The 21,712-nt window shown below is 37.0% G+C and overlaps 1 protein-coding gene across 2 annotated transcripts in view; it reads right to left on the minus strand.

The window, feature by feature from the left end:
- HGF (hepatocyte growth factor) overlaps positions 1 to 19,511 on the minus strand; it is a 104,574-nt gene extending 85,063 nt beyond the window's left edge. For both annotated transcript variants that reach the window (XM_082473499.1, XM_082473498.1), the window contains exons 1-2: positions 1,069 to 19,511; positions 674 to 800 (exon numbers count right to left, since the gene is read on the minus strand). In XM_082473499.1, the coding sequence (XP_082329625.1) occupies positions 674 to 800; positions 1,069 to 1,278 (337 nt within the window). In that variant the 5' untranslated portion in view covers positions 1,279 to 19,511. The remainder of the gene's footprint in view (positions 1 to 673; positions 801 to 1,068) is intronic.
- Between the last annotated feature and the right edge of the window lie 2,201 nt (positions 19,512 to 21,712).

Genomic DNA, 21,712 nt, shown 5'->3' on the forward strand with positions numbered 1-21,712 from the left:
GGAGAAAATGGGAGACTGAAGGGAGCGGTTCTACAGCTATAATCAGAGTCACACAATTTTTGCCTCCTTGGCCCTGCAGTTTCAAAAGGGCAGGCATCCACACCCAGAAAGAATGAGACCCTAGGAGAGAGGCTTTCTCTTTCATTTTTATAACATGCATATGCTCAGAGTTTAATCTGCCTTCTCCAAATGAAAACCTGTATGAAGTCATAATTTGGCCCTGAATGTTGACTGAGTGATGTGGGGTAGTGGATTGTCATGGAAAATTGTCCTCTGGAAAAAAAAAAAAAAAAAACATGTCCCTGCTGTACTGACCATCACTTTCCCCCCCTCTCTTCAGCTTTAAATTTATCCAAACCAGCAAAGTTCAGCCAATGTTAGCATCTCGTTCCCATCCCACCATCCCTGACTATCAGGCTAAGTGAGAGGGGGCTGGATCAATGGGGAGGGGGATGGAAACAACAGAGGGGATGCTAAGTATCTTTTTAAATGCTTTTCAAACAGAAAGAGAATGTCAAAAGAAAGCTAAATGAGAGATTTTAAAAACCCATACCACATACAGAGTTAAGGAAGGATGCTGGGCACAGGGTAAAGAGAGAGCGTTAGGAAAAGGAAATGTTAGCAAGAGAGAGTTAAAGAATAATAATAATAAGGAAGAAAAGAGAAAACTAACCTGCATAGGGGATGGCAGTGGGAAGCAGGAGGAGGTGGAGGAGGACGTGCTGCAGCAGTACGGCTGGCAGAAGTTTGGTCACCCACATGGTGCTGCTGGAGGTGCTGGCGGATCCCACTGGCGATGCCTGGGTGAAAGAATCCTGTTCCGACTCAGTGCCTAGAAGAGCCCGGCGGCTCTGAGCTGCTTTTTATTGCGATGAGCTAAGTTTGTTGTGTGATTAACTGGAAAGATCTAGGTCTGAACTCCCTCTTACGGTAAGAAACTGTTTAACAACAGCCCTTTACTCTCTTCCACCCCCCTCCTTTCCTCACCACCCCCCACCCCCCAGCAGCACCAAACAGATCCCAGCTCCCCACGACCCCACCCCCACTCTGCTGAGGAAAGAAACTTACAAAGAGAAGGTCACCTGGCCTGAGGCCAGCTTCAATTTGGAAGTTGGAGCTCCAGCTCCCAGTGGCTCCTATCCGAGCAGGGAAGGGAGGAGCAAGGCTCAGCCCAATAGCTAAATCAAGGCACAGGCAGAGGACCAATTCGCTCAATTTAAGCAGGAAAATACACGTGTTTACATCTCTATTTGGGAAAAGAGGAAGGGGAAGCAGCATAAGAAGAAAGCACAGCACTGCCTTTCTGTCAAATGTGCGTCAGCTGCTAATCTGTCTAGTTCCACTACTAGAGCAATCCAGGGATTCCAAACACGGACACAGGCTCTCCAGGTGGTCAGAGCCCGGGAAGGAGCGGGTAGGCAGGCCGGCAGGCAGAGCGCAGACAGGTCCAGCCCAGGTAGCGAGAGGTCCGGTGAGAAAAGGGTATGTTATTGTGGGGTAAAAATAAGTAAACAAGCAAAACAAAAGCACCCACGGTGTCAGGCAGGAAAATTGCCCCTGCCCAATGGGCTCAAAGCAGGTAGGTTTTTTCAGAAGCTGAGCTAAGCTACCCCAGTCACCACAAAGGTACCAAAAGCACATAGAAGAAATTTGTCTGGTTTGGGGTCTGTGATAAAATCTGGTCATGTACTCTTCGTAAAATGTCTAAGACATTGGGATTACCCACTGCCTCTCCCTGACAGATAAATGTGGCACGGATTACATGTCCTTGTGCACACACACACACAAACACACTCACTCACACATGTGGGTAACTTCTAAGACTAACTTTCACTGGAAATCTCTCAAGGGGGTTGAATTCATAAATAATTCATACCCCTCTCTTCTCTAGCTCCATCCCACCTGCATGCGCTCAGCAGCCTCTGAAAATCTAAGTGGAGAGAAGGCGAGCTTGCATGGGGGGGGTGGCGGAGATAAGGGACAGACACTTGTTATCTAGAGATTTGTCTTTGAACCTTGAGGTGATGCTTTGATTACTTTAGGTAAGAGCGTGCTTGATTTTTAATGGATTTGGGGGTATAGTTGCCCCTGTGTATCTCTGAAATGGGTACAAGTAGGAACAGTGTCTCTGTCCACAGAAGAAAAGAAAGTGGGCATAATGTGGAATGTCTCTGGAGCAGTGTGCAGCTGTACAGAGATGGTAGTGGGCGAAATTAAAACCATCCACAGAACAGCCTTCCCTGCACAGTTCTCATTCCTCATCCTCCAGTTCGGTCCACCCCCACCTCCAGAAAGAACCTAAGGTTGGGGGAGAGCTAGAGAAGCTAGTGATTAAGAACTAGTTTTGAGGAATCCACTTCATCTTACCTTTTCCTATTGTTAATCCTTCTCTTTGATCATTTTCTCCTTATAGAAACAAAACCAAGCAAACTTAAAAATCATTTGTCAGCCTATTTTACTTTCCTTTTCGCTTTCTATTACAATTCTCAATTTCAGTATATTGCTTGACCATGATTCTGAATTGCCCCATGGTATCTCCTGTGCTTTACTAGGGATTCAGACGCCTTTTAAAGAAGCTAGATTTTTTCTGTAAGTAAATTCTTATAGGTAAAGAATGAAGACCAGTCTTTCTATTTGTTTTCTCTTTCTCAGAGAAAACAGAATCAGGGCCATAAGCATAATTGCAATTATCATTATAGCTTGGGGCAAAATCTATCCTGGATAAGAGATTCAGGGCACTGAAAAGAAATTGAATAAACTTATTTAACAGGTCACACATTTTCACAATTTTTTATTGGCACATTAAATATAATAAATGCTTAACCTTATTTAGAGTTATTTATATTTCTAGTTTGACAGGTTATTTGGTTTATCTATATTGAAATGACAGCTAATATGCATTGAGTTTTTAGTGTATGCTAAGCATTGTACCAAGTACTCTTAAAAAGATTCTTATTTAATCCTTACAATAAACCTACATTAAAAAGAATTATTATAATTCCCAGTTTATAGTTGAGGAAACTTAAGTAAATTATTTTTATTCTTAAATAACTTGTTCAAGATCCCAAAGGAATAAAGATTTAGGTGGGAGAGTTGAACATTGTTGGTCACAACCCATAGGATGGGGTTAACTTCTGTAAACCTCATAAGAACCACATGTCTTTTGTACAAGATTATAATCACTAAAGTTAGCCTAAGACCAAACATAGGAGATGCTTAATAATAATTTACAAAACAAACCAAAATATAAACAATTTAAAATTTCCCAAAACTATGATAAAATACACAAATAAAATAATAAATTGTGCTGTTATTTTACTTTGTCTTGATAATATATTCTCTTTTTCTTTCTAAATTATAATAATGATGTTTTCCCCGTGCTCTGCTCTTAACCTTTATACTCCTTAGGTGTTAAACTGTGTAAATCCCCAAAACTGTTTCTGAAAATTTTTTGATGAAACAGAAAATATAAGGAGAATACTTTAAATGCTACAATTTGTGTAATTACTTAAATACAGGATGGATACTCATTGCCCATATAATATCATTTTAAATCTTTCGTAAGTTTAAGGTCTCTAGTATTCCATGTAAACTGGACTGATTGAATGGAAAAATGTATGCCACTGGAGTTTTTTTAAAGCCTGCACTTGGTTCCCCCCCAAAAAGAAAAAAAAAGGTCCTTGTCGTCAAAAACCTCCTGTTTCTCAAGCACCAGTGATGTTTGCATCTATTTACATCAGAGTGAAACTGATAGGACTTTGTGCTCTGCAGACCACTAATGAGTTCTGCACTCTTGGACTAGTCATTTTATTTATTAAGTGATTGGCACATATGTGGTACCATTCTGTTTGCTACTACTACTCCTGTAGACTCAGTTTAGTCGTACGCCTGGTTTCAAATCCCAGTTACTAATTGAGAAAGTTAATTAATCTCCCTAAAACTCAGTTTCCCTACCACTAAAGTGGGACACTCTGTACCAGGTATTGATACTTGGCTCAACATTTCAAATGTGTTATCTCACTTACCCGCTCACCCCTGAACAGAAGCTATATAAGTATAAGAGGTAAGTATTATTATTGTCTCTGATTTACAGATTAAAAAAAACTGAGATTTACAGATGATAAGGAACTCGCTTTAGGTTAAACTGCCAATAGCATGCGATTCTAAGCCACAGCTATCCAGGTATCAAGTCACTGCTATCAAATACTATGCCACACTGACAGATCCAGATTGAAAGATTTCCAACCTTCTTCCTAGCTTTCAAATTTCATTATTCTTCTTATATGAATTCTTTAGTGGTCACTACACTTTTATGCAATTCTTGCCTTCAACATAAGAAAAACAGTACCTGTGTCATCTTTGAGATGGCTTATCTTTCCCATGCAACCATATCTTCTCATTCTTTCCCTACTTATTTGTTCCACCCTCTAAATGGTAATTTTTCATCTGTAGGCCTCACCACTAAACAATCGTGTTGATTACCTTTAATGTAGGAAATATTGCAAAATTCATTATGATTTGTACTGATTTCCTTTAGATAATACAGCTCATTTCAGAGCATGTATATAAAGTGTTGGTCGACACATTCATTAATTTGCCTTGACTTATATCCAAGGTGCTACCATCTGAATGGTTGTGTCCCACCCAAAATTCAAATATTGAAATCTTAACCCTCAAAGATGATAGTACTAGGAGGTAGAGTCTTTGGGAGGTGCTTTGGGAAAGGGATTAGTGCCTTTATAAAAGAGACTCCAGAGAGATTCCTTGCCTCTTCCACCATGTGAGGACACAGCAAGAAGGCACCATCTGTGAACCAGAAAGTAGGCCTTCACTAGACACCAAATCTGCTGGTGCCCTGATCTTGAAATTCCAGCCTCCAGAACTGTGGGAAATAAATTTCTGCTCTTTATCACCCACCCACTCTGTGGTATTTTGTTGTAGCTGCTCAAAAAGACTAAGACACAGGTACCTTTAACAGTAGCTCCTAGTGAAGGAGTATATGTTCTAGGGATAGAAAATGGTTATTGGGTAATTGCTTTTCAGAAAACAAAATTTAAAAGTGTCTAATGTCTAACACTGAGTACTAGTTCAACTAAAACTTTGGATCAGATAGAAAACATTTATAAATAAGTGAAGCAGAATCAGAAAACAATATGATCAAAGTAGGCATGATAGCATGTTTATTTGAAAATTTCTTCAAGACAGGGTACAATGGCCACGTAAAAACCTCACCCTGTGCTGTCAGCATGTTAACCACAAGCCATATGTGCCTATGTAAAAACTTAAGTAAAATTAAAACTAAACTTTCAAAGTTGCACTATCAATGTTTCAAATACTTAACCATCAAATGTATGTCGCTTCCGTCATGAACAATGCAGATATGGAATATTTCCGTCATTGCAGATAGTTCTATTAGATAATGTTTATCTAGTCTAAGATGTCATTTAAATGTCATTTTAATGTGATTGTAGGCTCAAGCAGAGGGGTAGATCAAAACAATGACTGTTAAAGATGAAAGAAAAAGAGAATACTAAAAATTAATCTGTACGTTGGTGACATTTACTTTGAAATCCCCCAACTTTCTTTCTATTAGTATTTTACATAGTTTGAACAAGTATAACAGGACTCCAAATTACTTTGTCTTTTGAACAGAAGACAGACAGGTCATTGTTTGGAGGATATGTCAGGCACACAGGACAGACACAAGCACAGAAAAATTTGTCATGAGAAAAAGTTTTTAAAATAGGTATTTTTAACAATACACCTGTCTACTAAGGAATGTGATACAACCCATACATTCAAGTATAGGGTCTCTGGGAATGTGGCAGGTCTTTGTCTATTACATTTTTTTAAAAAATGACCTAATTGAAAACCCTTGGCAGGACTCTGGGATGCATTATAGATGTAACATAAGGTTTTTAAAGTTAATTCAACATTGATTTACCACTAAAAAGATTAATGTTTACTCAATCAAATCATAGGCTCAACCCTTAGCCCTGACTTTTGCCACGCTCCCAGGAAATCTGCTGCAGAATCTGTGGTAAGACCACAAGGCAACATCCAGGAAAATGACAGTAAGATCATCACAAGGTAGGAATGGTCAAGTGTGTAAAAAAGCAGGGTTATTTTTTCTGTAGAAATGTATCATACGTACTTAAGCAGAAATCTTCATTTTTTTTCATGCAGTTCATTAATGTCTATAAAGCAATAGCACGGTATGTTAGAAAAAATTCTTCTAAAACCAAAAGGACAGTCATGATTAGAGCTGTTCTTTGCCTTTGGGGAGTAAAGAGAAGATAGGCGTTGAGAACACCAGGAAATCTGAGCTAAAACTAAACTCTATGATGCTGCATTTTCAGTTTTCTTTTTTGAGCCGTGAGGGGCCATTCTTTGAATCTAGGGGGCCTAGTTAACGAACACTCATCACCTTGCGTTTAGAGGCCAGCTTTTATGTATTTCCAGGTGTTGGCTGCTTTGTTAAATCTGGAGTGCCCCCAAACTTATAAAGCCTAAGCATTCCACACCTGGTACGTTGGACACTGGCATATTAGTAAAATGTATGAATTTAGGGAATCGTGTCTTTTTTCTGAGTTTAGAATCCAACAGTGATAAAATCATTAGTGTAAGAAAACAAATATTCACAATAAGGAATTTTTCAAAGCAACTGTTTGATCCATTTATTTTTTACATCTAAAAAGCCACACAATAAAATTGAGGTTTCCTTTTTATTATATGTACATGTTACATGTTTATTGTGGTCTTGGGGATATCTGAGGGCAACTCCGTTTACCAGATGGCACTCAATACCAGGAATTATATTTCAAACTTGAGAGAAAAAGGCTTCACCTGGTTGAGTACTGCTTTCGCATGAATGTGGACATGTGTGTGCTGGGGGGTGCGGGGTGGGGGGAGTGTTTTTTCCTTATAATATTCTATACTGTACATAGCTCATCTGGTCTATTGGCCCTACTTATGAGTTACTTAAAGAGCTATTTAACTAATGCTATGATAGCATGGTCCCATATAACATAATAACCTTGGTAATTTTTTTAAATGACTGAATTTCTATCTAGTTTGTTTGTAAGGCAATGGGGTTTAGGTTGTTAAGCAAGCTTACCCTTAAATTCCTGATCTATGAGCCTGGGACTCCTTACTCTAAATGGTAGGGTCCTTGGCTGACTTCTTACCCCTTTCAAGTTTGGGAGTATTTGTACTCACTGGACCCCTGGAGACTTTATAGAGCCAAGTCCATCAGAAACATCACTTTTTACTGGCAATGCAGCGTTGAATATGAGGAGGCAAATTCATGGTTCCTGAAACTTTTTTTTTTTTTAATTGCTATATTTGTATGCTTTTTCAATTCACAATATTAGGAGAAAATAACAAAATTATGTAAAATGCCAGCCTTAAAGGACAGATGAAGTATGTTGCTGGATGCTTTAATCTAATCCTGAATGAAGGGAGAAAAATAAATAACTCTAGAATGAACCGAATGTTCTCACCCTGAAACTCTAAAACAGAATTCCACCTCATTTATTGAATAGGTGATGACATTTAGCAGGACACCCACAATGGAGAACACTCGATTATAGCTATCTTCAACTTTTATTTTTTATTTTTATGAATAAGAGAGGTTATAACCTCTTTTTAAAAGTAAATAAAATAATTTCTTTAGCTATTCTATCCAACCCCAAAACAATATATTTATCATAACATTTCTTGTGTTTAAAGGTATACTAATATTTTTTCCAGGTTTTAGGTTTTGTTTTGTTTTGTTTTCCCTGACTTTTTTGCTCAGAAACAACTTCCTAACTCTCCAAAGTGCTATTTCATGTTATGTTATTCATCATCTGACAAGTTAATTATCAGAAAAAAAAGTGTCTTGCTTAATTTTTAATTTAGGATTTCTATACAATATATAACCTTAAGGCCCTACAATTTAACATTCCTTATTATGGATTTATTTAATTCTTTCTTAATGTATGCAAAGAGTGCAAAGTCAAGAGTAGCTAGTTCAAGTCCTAATTATTTCACTTACTGAGCAAACCTGGAAAAATTAATTCAATCTACTCATTGGCAAAATGATTATAATTAGGGTTGTAATAATTTTTTTAAGTGAAAGCAAGTTTATTCAGGGAGATACACACTGTATAGATAGTGGGTGGGCCATCTCAGAAGGCAAGAGTCCCCAGAATATGGGGTGGTTAATTTTTACAGGCTGGGTAATTTCATAGGCTAATGAGAGGGAGGATTATTCCAACTGTTTTGGGGAAGGGGAGGAGATTTCCAGGAATTGGGTCATTGCTCAGTTTTATAAGACCCTGAGGTGCTTCATAGGCCTTTAACCCATCTTCCTCTCCACCTCCTTTCTTTTTTTTTGCTTTTAATTTTTTAAATATTTATTTATTTATTTAGGCTGCGCCAGGTCTCACTTGCAGCATGTGGGATCTTTAGTTGCGGCATGTGTGTGGGATCTAGTTCCCCGACCAGGGATGGAACCCGGGCCCTCTGCATTGGCAGCGCAGTCTTACCCACTGGACCACCAGGGAAGTCCCCTCAATTTTTGGCCTTTTATGGTCGGCCTCAGAACTGTCCTGGTGCCTGTTGGTGTGTCATTTAGCATGCTAATATACTACAATGAGCATATAATAATGCTCAAGGTCTACTGGAAGTCAAGTCTTCTGCCATCTTGGGCCTAGTTTGTTCTAACCAGTTTTTGTCTTATCCTCAATGGCTAATAGTTGTGCCTTGCCCCCTTCCCTCCTGTCTCATTCCCCACTCAGAGATTTTACTTCCATAATCTTATGGGAAGCAGAGGGGCAACGGTCCGTCTTCTGTAGCTGTTTCAGGGCTGAGTAGGAACATCGACTCTGCCTGTCAGAGGGTAAAATTCTCTTGATGCCTGATCTGGGGGTCCAGGGAGAGGACAGCTTCTTGTAACAATTATTTATAATTATATTTATTTTATAATTATTAATTATAGTAATTGTTGCTGAATTGGTTGACTGGCCCCCACGCCGAGGCCCTAGCCCCAGCCTAGACCTCCTTGTCTCAGCCAGGGAGGTTCTTTTTCCAATTGGATTTGCACAGCCAATAATGAAACTGATGCTGAGACTAAAACAGCACAAGCTTTATTCGATGGCCAAAGAATTGAAAAGGAAGAACTTAGTTCGCAAATCAACTTCTCAACCCAATTTGGGCAGAGACACCAAATTTATAGGAGGGTTGAGGTAAAGGGGGGGGGGGCGGGAAATTGGAAGGAATAGTCATGACTTATCACATGGGTGTGGTTTGGACCCGGAACTGCTGCAACCCTCCTTTTCAGTCCTTGCTTGGGCTTTTCTGGTTGTTGTCATAGCAATTGTCAACTGTCATGGCACTGGTGGATGTGTCATTTAGCATGCTAATGTGTTACAGTGAGTGTATGAGGCTCAAGGACTACTGGAAATCAAGTCTTCCACCATCTTGGGCCTAGTTGGTTCTAATCAGTTCTTGTTGTTTTCTCTTTGCAGCTTCCTCTTGAAATTTAGGTAAGAGTAATTGGTTTCCATGCAAGCGAGAGGCAGGGGTATGATGCTGGGGCAATAGCCTTGGGAACGTAGTGATTAGCAAATAGTCATACAAAGCACATGGGAAATACTTAGGAATGCAATACAATTTTAATTATTATTGTCCTTTTAGATGCTCTTGTCATTTAATATCTCAAACAGAAAATACCTAAATTAAAATTCAGAGTGAAGACATGTTCTTGGCATGATGATGTTAGGAAAACCCCTAGTATTTAACAGTTATTTAATCCGAAGTGTCTGTTAATATTTTGTGATAAATTTTAAGTGGCACTAAATATGAATTTAAGTTTTCCATATGTATCCATGTATTAACTAATCTAGGGAAGTAGAAGGAGCCACAGAATTCCATATTATAAAGTAATGCTAGTGAAAATTAAATATAAGTAAAATAATTTGATAATTTAAAATGTAAAAAGTTTTGGGCATGCTCAACTTTGCATTGGCATCTTCCTTGGATAAATGTCATTAAAATAAATTCCTTGAAGTTACTTAAAGGAAATACGGCATCAAGAAACTAACAGTATTTGTGTTCTGTTCAATTAAATCAGTAAAAAAGGTATTAAATGCCAGCATGCTTTATCCAAAAGATTCTTACCAACTCCATTTCTCAATGATAAAACGTTCACTGCTTTTTTCCTATTTCCAAGTAACTCAAGCTACCCACTCATTTTACATTCAAGTCTACAGAGGAAATGGTTGAATAGATATTGTCCACCTTGCCAGTTAGAGCCTACAGCAATGTCTGGAATATCTTAGTGACTACCAAAAACTATTTAGATTCTGAATAAGCTTTATGAATTTTCACCTAACATATCCAAAATTTTCGATGTTTGTCTTCAAACAGCATGACAAAATAGTAGTAAATTCACCATTTAATTTTATGCACATAGGCTTACAGATACACACATGAGTGCATAAATAAAATCTATTGGTCAAAACTACCATAAACTCCTCTAAGGAAAGCCAGTTTACTGTTTAGTAGACCGCTAGATTTTTAAGTGACCCAAAGTCTGCTCTTTACAAAAAAGAAATTTAAACTGAAAGCAAAGTTCTACTTTTGTAGAACACTCAAATATCCCCTATTCTCTGACCTACATCTTTAGACATTGATTTAAGACAAAACCCAAGATCTATGTCCGTTGATGCTCTACTGAGATTGATTTCAGCTCTAATAAATACTATCTTAATAGTACATGATTTGTAATAGCAGAACTTAGGAACTATTTACATGCATCAACATTAGATTTATTTTTGATAATTTAACAACATCCAATGACATGTCTACAAGCGTGTGCTTATAATAAATTCTAAATAGATATCTTTGAATCTTTTGACTTGAAATCTTTTCCTTCAAACGACTATATATTTCTGTAGTCATAGCCAGGTCTTGTAAATTTATGTACAAGTGATGTCTGTTTCCAAAACCCAAAACACACTTTCCTTGTATCTTTAATATATTGCTTTATAAATCTTTCCATTCATTGATTCAAAACATTTATGGAGCACTCTGCTAGGTGCTAAAGATGCCACAGTGATTATACGTGTTGTGGTAGGCAGAAGAATTGCTCCCAAAGATGTCTGTGTCCTAATCCCTCAACCCAATGAATATACATAGCAAAAGAAACTTTGCATATGTGATTAAGGTTAAGGATCTTTTGATGGGAGATTATGTTTGGTTATCAAAGTGGGTGCTATCTCATCACAAATGTCCTTTAAATCAGAAAAATTTTCCCAGCTATTTCAGAGAGAGAACCATGATGACTGATGAAGAGTCAGAGAAGTGCAAATTGCTGACTTTGAAGATGAAGGAAAGGGGACACAAGCTAAGGAACTGGGGTAGCCTCTTGAAGCTGAAAAAGGCAAGGAAACAGATTCTCCCCTAGAACCCCCAGAAAGAACACTGCCCTGTTGTTATCTTGATTTTATCCTAGCGAAACCCATGTCAGACTTCTGACTTACACTAACTGAGGTAATTAATTTTATTGTTTAGGCCACCAGGTTTGTAGTAATTGGTTACAACAACAATAAAAACTAATACATATGTGTATGTCTAACCTCCCTGAGTAGTTTGTAAACTCTTTAAAGGTGGGAGTTAAGCCTTACATTTCCTTGTATCTTTCCAAATTAGCTTTGGAAAGGTAATTTGGAAAGATGCTTTCACTTCATATGTGTTTTCACTTAGTAAGTATTCAAGAAGTCTTGATTGAATGATATAATATAGAAGTTAAAAAAAAAAAAACACCGTCTGTACTAACCAGTCTGTGATGGCAATCTTAACCTCATAGTGGTTTCTGCCTTGCCCTGTGCAATAATGCACTAACTGCTCTCTGAGAGAGACATTTTGCAATGTGCTGTCTATTCAAGTAATCAGGAGAAAGCACAAAAAATCACACTTGACAGTGCAGGAAGATTAGCAAACAATACTGCTGTTTTGAAAGACAGAGATCTGTATGTTTGAAAGGGGAAGTTGCAAAACTATCTTTTCCTTTATCTATTCAGATTCCTAAGGAAGGAGGATTTTACAACTAGTATTATCCTTGTTGGAGACTCTTTTATATGTCTGGCACTCCTCCAGTCCAAGTTTATCTGATACCCTAAAACTTCCCAGAGCCTCCTCTGGGATGTAAATCCAAAGTTCTTGTGCAAAAGTAACTGAAAAATTGACGTAGCAGTGCAAAGAAAAAGCCAAATAATTTGTTAAAAAAGAGCAGAAAAATAGTTATAGGAATTACACAAAGTCTGTCAAACACAGATGGATTTTGCTAAAAAGCCTGGCCACATACTCTAGGACCTATGGGTGTAAAGTGGGTAATTGAAAGTATTTTTATCCCCTCCAACCCATTTACTGTTTCTTGGATGACTGTTGTATTTACACATCTTATTACAAACATAAAATCATATGTTAAAACCTACTCCAATTCTTGCACCTGCTGGGAAGTAACATTAATAATCTTTGACTGCCCAATGTACTAATAGATATGAGACCATACAAAGGAAAGGAGACATGATCCCCATCCAAAGGATGAATTATCTTCTACCAATAAGCCTAACAATGATAACCTGAGAGAGCCACTAGAGATATATTACATTATTTCATGTATTTTTACATTTCATTTTGTGTTTCCATTCTTTGTATTACATTTCCTGTGATTTTTAAACTGTTGAGTAAGCAAGTAGAGCTGGGTTTATTCTCTTCCTTTCTTCCTCACTTATCATAGTTTTTGGTCATGATGATGGCTAGTCAGTACTATCCATCCATTTCCAGTTTCTGCAGCCTTAATATTTTCACTGTATTTTCTAATTAAAAAATAACTAGACATGCCATTTTCATTAATTTAAGAAATGTGCATGGGAAATCACCAGGTTATCTCCCTTATTGATTTTGCCGTAAGTAAGTTAAATGCATTAACTCCAGATCATAAATAATAATAAACATGTATGGGAGCACTATTCAAATCACAGCTGATTCACTTTGTTGTACAGCAGAAACTAACACAACATTGTAAAGCAATTATACTCAAATAAAAATGTGAAAAAAATAATATGAGAAAAAATAATTTAAAAAATCATCACAACAGGGGCTTCCCTGGTGGCGCAGTGGTTAAGGATCTACCTGCCAATCCAGGGGACGCGGGTTCGAGCCCTGGTCTGGGACGATCCCACATGCCGCGGAGCAACTAAGCTGAGGTGTCACAACTACTGAGCCTGCGCTCTAGAGCCTGCGAGCCACAACTACTGAAGCCCGCGTGCTTAGAGCCCGTGCTCCGCAACAAGAGAAGCCACCGCAATGAGAAGCCTGCGCACTGCAATGAAGAGTAGCCCCCGCTCGCCAAACCTAGAGAAAGCCTGCCTGCAGCAACGAAGACCCAAGGCAGCCAAAGTAAATTAATTAATTTTTTTTAAAAAGTATGAGGCACAGAGTTATGTGAAATAGTATGTTTGAAAAATATAGAAGATATTTTTTTAAAAAAATCACAACAGACATCTGGATAGGTACTATTATTATCTCCACTTTACAGATGAGGGTCTGAGTTTTACTACGTACAACTAGTATATGGCAAATATAGGATTGGTACCCAAGCATTCTGCTTCTGAAGCCTACATTACTAGCCTCTCTCAAAACAAAACAAAACAAAACAAAAAGAGTAATATACTGCACGGTAGTCTAAGGACAAAGGATAAAGGGTTTCCTCTAATTTGAACTTGAATTAAATGTGGAAAATGGGGAGAAACCTGTCCATTAATATGACTGATTTCTCCATCTGGTAGGTGGCAGTGGGATTAGTCACTTCTCTTAATCATTACTCAGGACTGCCCCATTCCTGTGTACGTCTATATAACTTTCCATTTTTTCTGAACCCTATTAGTGGTTACAGGTTTCTTCGATATTGAAATAAAATATTGATTCCAAAATCCCAGTTACCCATTGTTGCAAACGACACCTTCAACTAGTAGTCATTCATCCCCTCTTACTTCTTCAAAGACAAGAAATCCACCATCATTTTAGGTAGCTCTTTCTGTTGTTGAGCATTTGTACCATTAGATAATTCTCTTTCACCTTGATCTGAAGTCTACCATTTATAACTTTCACGTATTTGGTCCTGATTCTGCCTCCCGGAGCCAAAAAAAAAAAAAACTACTCCCATTCAAACACATAAAGATGTGTACTGCTTCTTTAAGCAGTGCACCTTATTCCAATCCTTTCAAACACTCACTTCAGCTTTTTCTTAAGTTCAACTGCCCTCTTAAATCACCAAGTCCAGAGGAGAAGGTAACACCATAAACATGAACCAATCCACACAGAGTGAAACTCAGATTAACTCTATTCATGAATTAAAAACTAAAGAGCTGTCAATTGGATTCAATTCTTATAATGTAGGCTCTGCCATCTATTGACAAACTATTATGTGCCCAGAACTGGGAAAGAATTTTGTATAACACCATACCATTTAACCCTGCTAACAACCCCAGGAGATAGATACTGTGGGGATCAAAGCATACCAATTCTATCCAGATGCAAATTTTCCTTCTCCACATTTTGCTCACTGTGGTCTCTCAGTGCCCACTCAGTATCACTTCTCCAAGCAGCCTTGTGAATATTCACATACTTCATGGATATTTAGGAACAATAAAATATAAAATGTGCATAAATATATTTTATAGGAGTATTAAAACGACGTAGTAAAACTATTCCCACATAATAAATCCTCATAAATGCAGTAATTTTAAACGGTTATTTTCCCATGTAATCCATTCTCTAACTCATGCTTATAAGGTTATATCAGCTCGTATATTTACATATGATTTATGTAATATTTATAGATAAATATTTGGTGTTAGAATTTCTATCTTTTGTTCAAAATTGAAATCCACCATAATTAGGAAAAGTGCATATCATTAAGTAAATGCTGTTTGGAACACAAAAATTAAAACAACTATGCAAAAAGTATTCATAAATCACAAAGAAAAGCCTTTGAAATATTCACCCACATTTAAAACTAAAGATCCTGTTTTTTAACTGGAATAAAATTTAATTATGATACCATTAGGATCAGGAATAACTGTCCAATAATGTGTTTTAAATTAACAAAATGACACCTTACACTCTTTCACATCTACTCCAGGAACCCCTGATCTTCATAGTTCACAAAAATATAAACAGACTTGTCAGACCTCACTAAATTTATTAAGGTTTGGCAAAATGCCTGTGGGAGAAAAAATCATATTTCAGAATAAAGTTTAAAATGAGTAAGAAAAATAACCTCTTGAAAGTCAAGCAACAGAGCAAAGCAGGTTGCAGCTAACTGGTGAAATAATGAGTTCCTTTAGTATTTATCTATCATATGCTTACCATTCTTTTTTTTTTTTTTTTTTTTGAAACAAAGTTCTAAAGCAGATTTACTGCAACCTGAGTTCTGTTCATTCTGGCAGATGTAATCAAATTCTTACTGAAGTAAATCTGTGTTATGAAAATGAGGAAGAAAGATGAAGGTAAACATCTTAACTAGATGATTCTGTCACATACACTGCTTCTTAAAATTTGTTTTCACCTAAAACTTGAATCTATATAGAACTTGGTGAATCACTCCTGTATTACTGGACTGTAGGCATGGAACATTAGACTGCAGCTGTTTCAAAATAAACAATAAAACAATGGATAAGAAGTTTTTCATAACATTTATAGAAGTAAAATGCATTTAAATCACCATTCTTTATTAATAAATTAAGAAAATATTAATGAAAAATGAATGCACATGTTAAATATTTACTCAAAATGTGTGCAGAGAAATTACTGTGTTGCTTTTATTTACCAAGATTTTGATAACTATTCATTAAAGATTTCTGGAAGTATAATATTTTAAAAAGATAAGTCCATTTTAAAATTTAATGACTCAATATATTTAAGAATGAAAAATAATTGTTTTCAATAGAATAAAAATTACCCAAGGCCTTACTAATGTGGTACATTAATTGTGTTCATGATTAACCTAATTTTCTGCTACTATGGTTAAAAATATGCATAGGATCTACTCATGTAAAGAGAGGATATGAATTTTCTAGATGGATCTATAATTTAAAGTGATTGTTGTTAATGACAGAAAGGAAAATGACTTCTGAAAGAAACAGAATTGTTTTGTAAGTTCTTTATTTTAATTCTTGAAATAAAAACAGAGAAGTCAGTTTTTTACCTCCCATTGAATATATCATAACAACAAAGACATTCAAGATAAAATAGTCAAAACTCAAACAAATTTGGAGACTAAACTAACTATAAAGTACACAGTTACCCCACGAGTTACAAATTGAGTATAACTTTCACTAAAATAAAATTTTAGTGGTAGTAATTAAAATGTAATTTTAATTTTCTGCCAAGAGAAATATTGTTTTCATTCTTGCTAATCTTTTCCAGCTATTGAACTACCACTAATGTTACACTTATCTCCACATAGAGCCACTGATTTCAGAGGAAAATGATAATATGTAACAGGCCAAATAATGTGTTCTGATGTAGAGAAGGATAATTCCACTTAACTGTTCAGATGTAGCATAGATTATTATATTTTTTCTATTGTTATTATATATTTATTATACTATGTAAATATGATCCAAAAAGCACATGCAAATTTGTATTTCACACATTACCATTGAAACATTTCAGGAATGTTAGGGGCCAAAAGCAAAATTACTATAAATTTTTAACGTATTACTTATTTTTGAATAAGAAAGACTAAAGATAGAGTTAATAACTTAGCATCTAACTAGGCCCTACATATTTTTGTTATCTCTGAAATTAATCAGTGAATACAATTTGATTTTTTTATCCTGTATCACAAATGTTCACCACAATGCAATTTTCTCACTTGGTTTTTATATTATTCTATCATACTATGTGCTTTTCTTTTTCTTTTTCATTGCATCAGTTTTGTCCCACACACCATGTCTTTGGCTGCTCCCCAGAGTTTAGTCTTTCATTTTGTTCTTATACCTAAATACCTTCTCACAGAAAACTGCTTTATAGTCATGCCTTAACTCCTTAACGCCAAGTAATAAGCTTCACTAATTTATGAATCCTCAGTATTTAACTCAGAGACGCACATACATTTTGGTTTAATTATTCACATTTATTCCTTCTTTCTTTCACTTATTTTTTCTATAAAAATTTATTGAGTGCCTTTCTTGCAATAATAGTTCTAGGCTCTGAAGATACACTGGTAAACAAGATAAGCAAAGGCCCCTGGTCACCTGGAGATTATATTTTAGTGGGAAAAGACAGCATACAAGTAAATAAATAATGATTAAGGTTATTTCAGAAATAATAAGTGCTAGGAGAACATAAAAACACGGTGATGGGTAGGTAGGAATGGAAAATTTAGATTGGACTAAGGAAGGCTAAGTGGGACAGCTAACAAGAGAGTTAAGACCAGAATATAAAAAGGAAATAACAGGTATAATTTCAAAGCTGTATTTCCAGAATAAGCCTGTCACATGACCTACCCTCTCAATTATCTTTAGTTACCTTCTGGTCATTTAAATATTTGCATATCAACTCAGAGTCAGTTTAACAAATCACCATATTAACTTCCTCTTTAAACTTGCTAACCCTTTTACCTTTAAAATGTTTTTGGTGACGTTACCATTTTTCATATCAGGTTCAGAATCTTGAATTAGCTGACACCCACATCCTTTCTTTTCAGGAAGCATCAGCCAATATTCTTTTGCCATGCTCTCCTATCTCTCTTCTTACTTCAGCCTAGACTAGTTCCATGACTTCCTTAAAACAATTTTTCATCTGTAAAACAGAAGTAATGATTGTATACACTTCTAGAGGAAATAACAAGGGTTTTGGAAAGAGGTAAACAAATTTAAAATGTAGCTCACCACTTATTAGCTATGGCCTCAGAAATGCGACAACTTGTTTTTTATCTTTTTTTTTTGTCTTTTTTTGTGACAACTTATTTTACTTCTTAAAAATTTTTTATTGAAATACAGTTTTTTAAAATAAATTTATTTATTTATTTATGGCTGAGTTGGGTCTTCGTTGCTGTGTGCAGGCTTTCTCTAATTGCGGTGAGCGGGGGCTACTCTTCGTTTTGGTGCGCGGGCTTCTCATTGCGGTGGCTTCTCTTGTTGCGAAGCATGGGCTCTAGGTGCGTGGGCTTCAGTAGTTGTGGCTCAGGGACTCTAGAGCGCAGGCTCAGTAGTTGTGGCGCACGGGCTTAGTTGCTCCGGGGCATGTGGGATCTTCCTGGACCAGGGCTCAAACCTGTGTCACCTGCATTGGCAGGCGGATTCTTAACCACTGTGCCACCAGGGAAGCCCCTATTGAAGTATAGTTGATTTACAATGTTATGTTAGTTTCTGGTGTACAGCAAAGTGATTGAGATATATATAGAATATACATATATTCTTTTTCATATTCTTTTCCATTATGGTTTATCATAAGATATTGAATATAGTTCCCTGTGCTATACAGTAGGACCTTGCTGTTTATCCATTCTATATATAATAGTTTGCATCTGCTAATCCCAAACTCCCAATCCATCCCTCTCCCTCCCCCCATCCCCCTTGGCAACTACAAGTCTGTTTTCCTTTTTTTTTTTTTTTTTATTTGGGGTATAGTTGATTTACAATGTTGTGTTAGTTTCAGGTATACAGAAAAGTGAATCTGTTATACATATACATATATCCACTCTTTTTTAGATTCTTTTCACATATAGGCTATTACAGAGTACTGAGGAGATTTCCTTGTGCTATACAGTAGGTCCTTATTAGTTATCTCTTATATATATAGTAGTGTGTATGTGTCAATCACAATCTTTCAATTTATCCCCCACCATGTAACCATAAGTTTATTTTCTACATCTGTAACTCTATTTCTGTTTTGTAGATAAGTTCATTTGCAGCCTTTTTTTAAGTTCCACATATAAGCAATATCATATTTGTCTTTTTCCATCTGACTTACTTCACTCGGTAGGACAGTCTCTAGGTTCACCCATGTTGCTGCAAATGGCATTATTTCGTCCTTTTTATGGCTGAGTAATATTCCATTGTATGTATGTACCACATCTTCTTTATCCATTCCTCTGTTGATGGACATTTAGGTTGCTTCCATGTCCTGGCTATTGTAAATAGTGCTGCAATGAACATTGAAGTGCATGTATTTTTTCTAATTATGGTTTTCTCTGAATATATGCCCAGGAGTGGGATTGCTGGGTCATATGGTAGCTCTATTTTTAACAGATTTTTTAAGGATCCTCCATACTGTTCTCCATAGTGGCTGTACCAATTTACATTCCCACCAACAGTGTAGGAGGGTTCCCTTTTCTCCACACCCTCTCTATGTGACAACTTATTTTAATCTCAGTGTCCTTATCTTATAAAAAGAGAATTCATAAAATAGAAATGGTGTACTTGCTTCACAAGAGTTTTATAAAGAATAAGGGGAAGGGGGCTTCCCTGGTGGCACAGTGGTTGAGAGTCTGCCTGCCAATGCAGGGGACATGGGTTCGAGCCCTGGTCTGGGAAGATCCCACATGCCGCGGAGCAACTAAGCCCGTGCGCCGCAACTACTGAGCCTGCGCGTCTGGAGCCTGTGCTCCGCAACAAGAGAGGCCGCGATAGTGAGAGGCCCGCGCACTGTGATGAAGAGTGGCCCCCGCTCGCTGCAACTGGAGAAAGCCCTCACACAGAAACGAAGACCCAATACAGTCAATAAATAAATAAATAAATAAATAATTTAAAAAAAAAAAAAAGAATAAGGGGAAGATATTACACCAAAAATCCTGACAAACAGTTAATGAGTGTTAAGCAACCTTCCTTGTCCTTTTGATTGTGGAACTGAAGGAATTAATATAGAAACTACTTTCCTGATGATGTAAAATATTTTGTCAGGTTTTTTCGTTTTGTTTTGTTTTGTTTTGCTCTTATCTTCCCAATGTCACCATCTGATTCAAATCCTCATCTCTTCTTACTTGAATTTTTCTCTAATTTTTGGCTGTTAAGTGAAAAATTCAGAATCCTTCTGCCTTTAGCTCTCTTACATCAAGCAAATGGAAATTGGGACACTGGAGCATACAGCCTGGAGATTTTGACTGGAATTGGTTCTAGGAGACAGAAACTGTCATTGAGAAGAGTTGTGGCAGTTCAAGTATCATTTGATTTTGCTCCACCAGTAACAGTCCCTTGGGAATGAAGGCCTAAGCCCATTGCAAGTTAGAAGGAGGATTCCAATCTCCATTAGAAGGAGAAACTTCTCCATTTAACTGTGATCTCCTGAAGGTCAAAGCCAGATCTCATTCACCTCAGTATCACCAGTGCCTAGCATAGTTCCTAGAACATGGTAGGTGCTTAATAAATGTATTTATTTTCAAGTGATGCTGATATAGTCACGAGTAAGTTTTCAAATAAGAGGAGGATGTATTACTGAATCTGAAACTTCATCATACTTCCCATGATTGAGTTTCTAAGGGTGCAGAGGTTCACATGGGGAAGTCTGTGACCCCTGGCACTGTGTGGTTTGAGTGACTGGTTATTCTGAAAGGACTGCAGTCACTGAGCCAATTGGGAAGGGAGTCCTCGCCGAGTCCTGTAAACCCCACACCACCCCCTGTGATCAGGAGCCTGGCAGCTTCCTCTGCAGATTTTGCCAGCAGAGTGACTATAATATCATAGAGCAGGTCATAGCCCTCAAAGATCAAGAGAGAATCTCTTTTTGAAGCTATCATTCCTTGCACTGGGAGGTCCAGCAAAGAGGGTCTTTTGCTCTGGTCGCTTTATTTGTTTTTGGTTTTGTTTTGTTTTGTTTTTGCTTTTTTTTAAAAAACCAAATTCAAGGCCAGAGAAGTGTATTGCCCATAAAGTTACCCCAGAACTTCATGCCAGAGGAATTTCTGACAAAATGAATGGTTTCAAATGCAACAGCTTGCTACCAAGTTCCCAGCTTGTGATCTCCCTGGAATCTGCAGTTTCAGATTAACCCTCAGCTAAAAGCCCCTCATTCTGATGCCTCTGCCATCCCAATAGTCTGCTCCAATCCTAGGGACCCTCCAGGCTGGGTAAGCTAATTTGGACAACTAGATGTGTGATCATACTGAAAAGCCATCTTGTTGTATTCCTTCCAAATATACTTTGTAAAGAATGTAAGGAAAAAGTAGCAAAGCCTCTTTAAATACCCAAATTCAAAAAACAGCAGAAGGAACACAAGAAGTTTTACTGAGTAACTGAAGTGATTACATGCAAAGCACTTTCCCATAATCAAGGAGTTTCAAAGGAGGGTAGAGGTGATTGACAGTGTTGGCCACCCTTGAAACTACATCCTGATTGGAGGAAATAATTACAAGCAGGGAGAAAGAGACCCAGTACTCTACATTTCTTTATTTTCAGATCTAATCTGGCAGAAGAGAGACAATTGTGGAAAATAAACTTTCCAAAGTTTAAAATCTTGTTCTTGGGGAACAAGAAAGTAGGAGTCCCTGATATATCAACGACAGATTTCCTTTTCCTTTTTTCTTTTTTAATTCATTTACTGAACACCTACTATGCTCCAGATTGTAAGAAAGATTAAAGGATATCATGTCATGAAACCCATTCATGTGAACTGTAAACCTAAAAAAAGACATAAGCTGTCATTGTGGATATTAACT

Source organism: Balaenoptera physalus (assembly GCF_965194825.1).
Source record: "Balaenoptera physalus genome assembly, chromosome: 8".
Classification (NCBI taxonomy): domain Eukaryota; kingdom Metazoa; phylum Chordata; class Mammalia; order Artiodactyla; family Balaenopteridae; genus Balaenoptera; species Balaenoptera physalus.